The sequence below is a fragment of the Amphimedon queenslandica genome, unplaced genomic scaffold (assembly GCF_000090795.2).
Source record: "Amphimedon queenslandica unplaced genomic scaffold, v1.1 AMPQUscaffold_9342_Cont18664, whole genome shotgun sequence".
Classification (NCBI taxonomy): domain Eukaryota; kingdom Metazoa; phylum Porifera; class Demospongiae; order Haplosclerida; family Niphatidae; genus Amphimedon; species Amphimedon queenslandica.
The window spans coordinates 1-3,558 of NW_003550386.1; the positions used below are offsets into that span (position 1 = coordinate 1).

Here is a 3,558-nt window from a genome sequence, read left to right on the forward strand (position 1 = left end):
CATCATTTATTGTACTGTAAAAGAGTACATTATATGCAGTCTTGTTATAGTAAATATTATACTGATATGCTGAACTAAATCTATATAGGCAAATTTAAAGTTTACTCACAAAATTTGACTCCCTTCCCCCTCTACTTCTAAACCTGTTTTCCTGTAAACTTATTTCTTTAAATATAATTACAATTAAGCTTTCCAGTACAGACATACATAATGATAGATTAGATACTTAGTGGTGGTGAGTACTGACAACTGTCATTATAATTAACCATTATACTCTAATATCTATGTCGCTAAAACATGCCTGTAGGCAGTAATTAAAAAAAATACCTCACAAAAAATAACTTTAAAACACTTTGATTGACAATTTTGAATTAATTTTTACTACTTTGCGCTGCATCTCAACTTTTTAGCAGGAGAGGCTTTTCCGACTTATGTAGTACATGTATTAAAATGCATTAATGGCTTAATTTTAGTCATTAGTAGCCTGAACTTTACTAGTCCCACATAGCCTATGGAGTACTGGCTAGTTATGTGAGAAGTTCATTCTGTGGAATGTGCATAGTGTGAATTAATCTAGCAATATTATTATTATTATTATTGTTATTATTATTATTATTATAAACTTCACAGCACAACAGTAAAATGTAAGAACACAAAGAAGGAGTAGAGTGCTGATGGTAACCTAGTCTTTACCTAGAAATTACACTAGGAACCAAAAAGAAAATTAATGAATGATTGAATGAGAACTATGTATAATGGGAGCTGATACAGTAATAGCAAGGGCATAAGAAATGATAAGTGTAAGGATCAGATGTGTTTAATTTAGTTAAAAAGATATTTGTAAATTGAAGATAAAGTGAATCAATGATATAGATTATGAAAAATAATGGCCTAATCAACTTACTCCGTCACAGTCGTCGGCCTTTTAGCTCTAAAGAAATACCTGGGCCAAAAAGATAAGTATTGCCACCAAGGTCTAAAGAAATACCGGTACCTGTGCCAAGAAGTCAAGTATTCCCACAAAGACGATGACATTGCCGTTTCTACGCCGGCGGTCGGCCGGATTGAACTGGCTCCTCCCACCGGAAAGTGAATTAAATATGCATGCGTGTTTGTCTATATGGGTCTTTATCAACACTGAGTGTCCATTCCAAGAATATCAGTGTATGCACTCACTGTTTATAAGCATTGAAGTCAACACATGATTTGTCATGTAATGAGCATCTTTATGCTGGGCCTACACAAAAACACGACAAGTACTATCTACTAAAACAATTCACTGAAATCTTAAATGTAAAATATTCCACTAGGCCATTGTAATAGTAAAAATAATTAGTATCGAAAAAGAGTACTTTTATCAAGAGTCTTTTACAGACCCTTTCTTGATAATAGTAAAAAAACATTCTTCGTGTAAAATATTAATATCTTTTCCAATGCAGGTTTGATTTGTCAACAGAATGCTGCCATTACAAAAGGCACAACTAATTGTTTTTGGTTGTATGAAGCCTTGTGTAAGACACAATCGTATATCCTGTTTAAAAGTAAACAATAACATCACAATTACATAGCAAAGCCTATACCTGCCACTGATTACAAGATCCTTGATAAATAACTATATTTGATTTTTTTGGCAAATTTTTCTTCTCCTTTGTTGCTATAATTCATTATGATATGACATTATTTAGAATTATGTTCCCACTTACTTTCCCTTGTCAGAATATTTGTGCCTAGACCATCATTACCCACTAGACCTTTATAAGCAATTGATCCTCCAACACTGTTCATCAGGACTGGTCTATAATACACTAAGTCATTAGTGCTATCATCATCCCATGAGTCGTAATGGGTTTCATGCCAATGTTCATTAAAGACTTTAGGTTGACAGATAAACATTGGTGTAGGCAGCATTTGCATCTTCCAACAGAGTTTAACTGCTTCAACAATTGCATCATCAATTTCTGGTATAACAACTTTATCATGTCTAACAGAGAAAGAGGTTTTTACCTATTTGTATAAAGTAAAAGCTACACAATGAGGTCAAAGGTCAAATATACTTTGTCAATTACAGAGTAATCAATACTCCTCAGCTCTGCTGAAGAATGTTTCACAAGATGTTGATAAGCCTTACTGACATCCGCTAAATTTTTCTTCCTCTTTATATCAGTTTTACTCCTTTTTTTCTCTTCAACAGTCAATTGAGTCAAAGCAAATAGTGGTTTTGTGAGTTTTTCAATAAAAGCATTACGGCAAAAATCAAATGATATCTGAAAAATTACAAATGAATTATTGGTATAAAATTATGGATGTACATACACTGTCATAGGTAAAATTTTTAGTATAATTATACCAATTTTTGGCACTGGCTTTTTTAACAATGAGCTAGTGCCAACCCTCTTTATAGTTCATGGGCCAGCATAGCTAACTGATTTGGTAGTGTAAACAATCACCAAACTGAGCTGAAGTTAACTGAATCAAACCAGGCCAGCATGCATAGTTTCAGGCTGCAGTTTGGTTATAATTTACACATCCTACCTGCAGGAAACATGACAAGTGTAAGTAATTAATGCAAAATTCAGCACAATTTGGCCCATAAACATAGCATTATCACCTGAAAAAGGTTGCAGTATATTTGAAATAGTTTTTGCTTGCTGTCTAAACCTGAAAGATTGATTTCAACTTCTTCAAAATAAGTAGCAAACTGTTCTTGAACATCTAAGGCAACAATATCATCTTCAATTTCAATATCATCCCTATAGCAATAACAAAATTCTTTAAATCATAAACATATTAATGCAATGTAAGGTTATACTTTTTGCTTTTAAAGTCAGATATTAACATAAATTCCTTTCCTTCATATACAAAACTCTTTTTCTGTAATAAACTATACAAAAAATATTGATCTTAGACAAGATGATAGCAGCATGCATTATACTTTACTATGCATGCAATTTGACTCATGCATCAGCAGCTGATATAATTTAAACTATAATGTAATGCAAGTGCACTGAATTTTATACATAATGTAACTCCTGTTTCCTGCATTATATACTGAGAAGTCTTAATATTGAAGTGCATGCATGAGCAATGGCCCAACTGTTACTTTAAATTAGATATACATTGTGTTTAGAAAGGTTACTCCCCTGCTTTAAGTTCACCCACCGTCAATTGTTATTGTTGACATAACAGGGGTTCAGTGTTTTGTCAATTTGCACAAGTTATGTTAGCATGCATGTCAGTGTTTACACAAAAATTTGCTCTTCAATATAAACTTTGTTCTAAACAACAACTATAATGCCCAGAATATACATCATTGGCAGTTATGCATTAGTCAGGTGGAGTCAGGCCGGCCCTGCCTGCCCTGACTCAGTATAGTCATGCATTTACTAATAAAAATGAGTCATCAAACTCAATTTAGATTATTGACCTTAATTGAATTAAATGAAATTGTTATACCTCTTTAAGTATTTGTTTTCTTCTTCTAACTTCTCAATATAAGACCTATATAATATTGTTCTGTAAAATCATGTATGATTAATATGGTTTCTAGACTATATGCCA

The 3,558-nt window shown here is 32.6% G+C and overlaps 1 protein-coding gene and 1 long non-coding RNA gene across 2 annotated transcripts; both read right to left on the minus strand.

Moving 5' to 3' along the window:
* Positions 1 to 548: 548 nt before the first annotated feature.
* LOC109590880 (uncharacterized) lies at positions 549 to 1,061 on the minus strand. The gene is made up of 2 exons (XR_002189546.1): positions 995 to 1,061; positions 549 to 943 (listed from the first exon to the last, which is right to left on the minus strand). It is a non-coding gene; the product is annotated as an uncharacterized LOC109590880 (long non-coding RNA).
* A 253-nt stretch (positions 1,062 to 1,314) lies between these two features.
* On the minus strand, positions 1,315 to 3,498 carry LOC109590879 (uncharacterized; the record flags this gene model as incomplete). Its single annotated transcript, XM_020006731.1, has 7 exons — positions 1,315 to 1,531; positions 1,581 to 1,654; positions 1,704 to 2,004; positions 2,055 to 2,264; positions 2,609 to 2,750; positions 2,810 to 2,881; positions 3,454 to 3,498. Coding segments are annotated over 7 exons (1,018 nt in total), but the record flags the coding sequence as incomplete, so codon positions are not given.
* Positions 3,499 to 3,558: the final 60 nt, after the last annotated feature.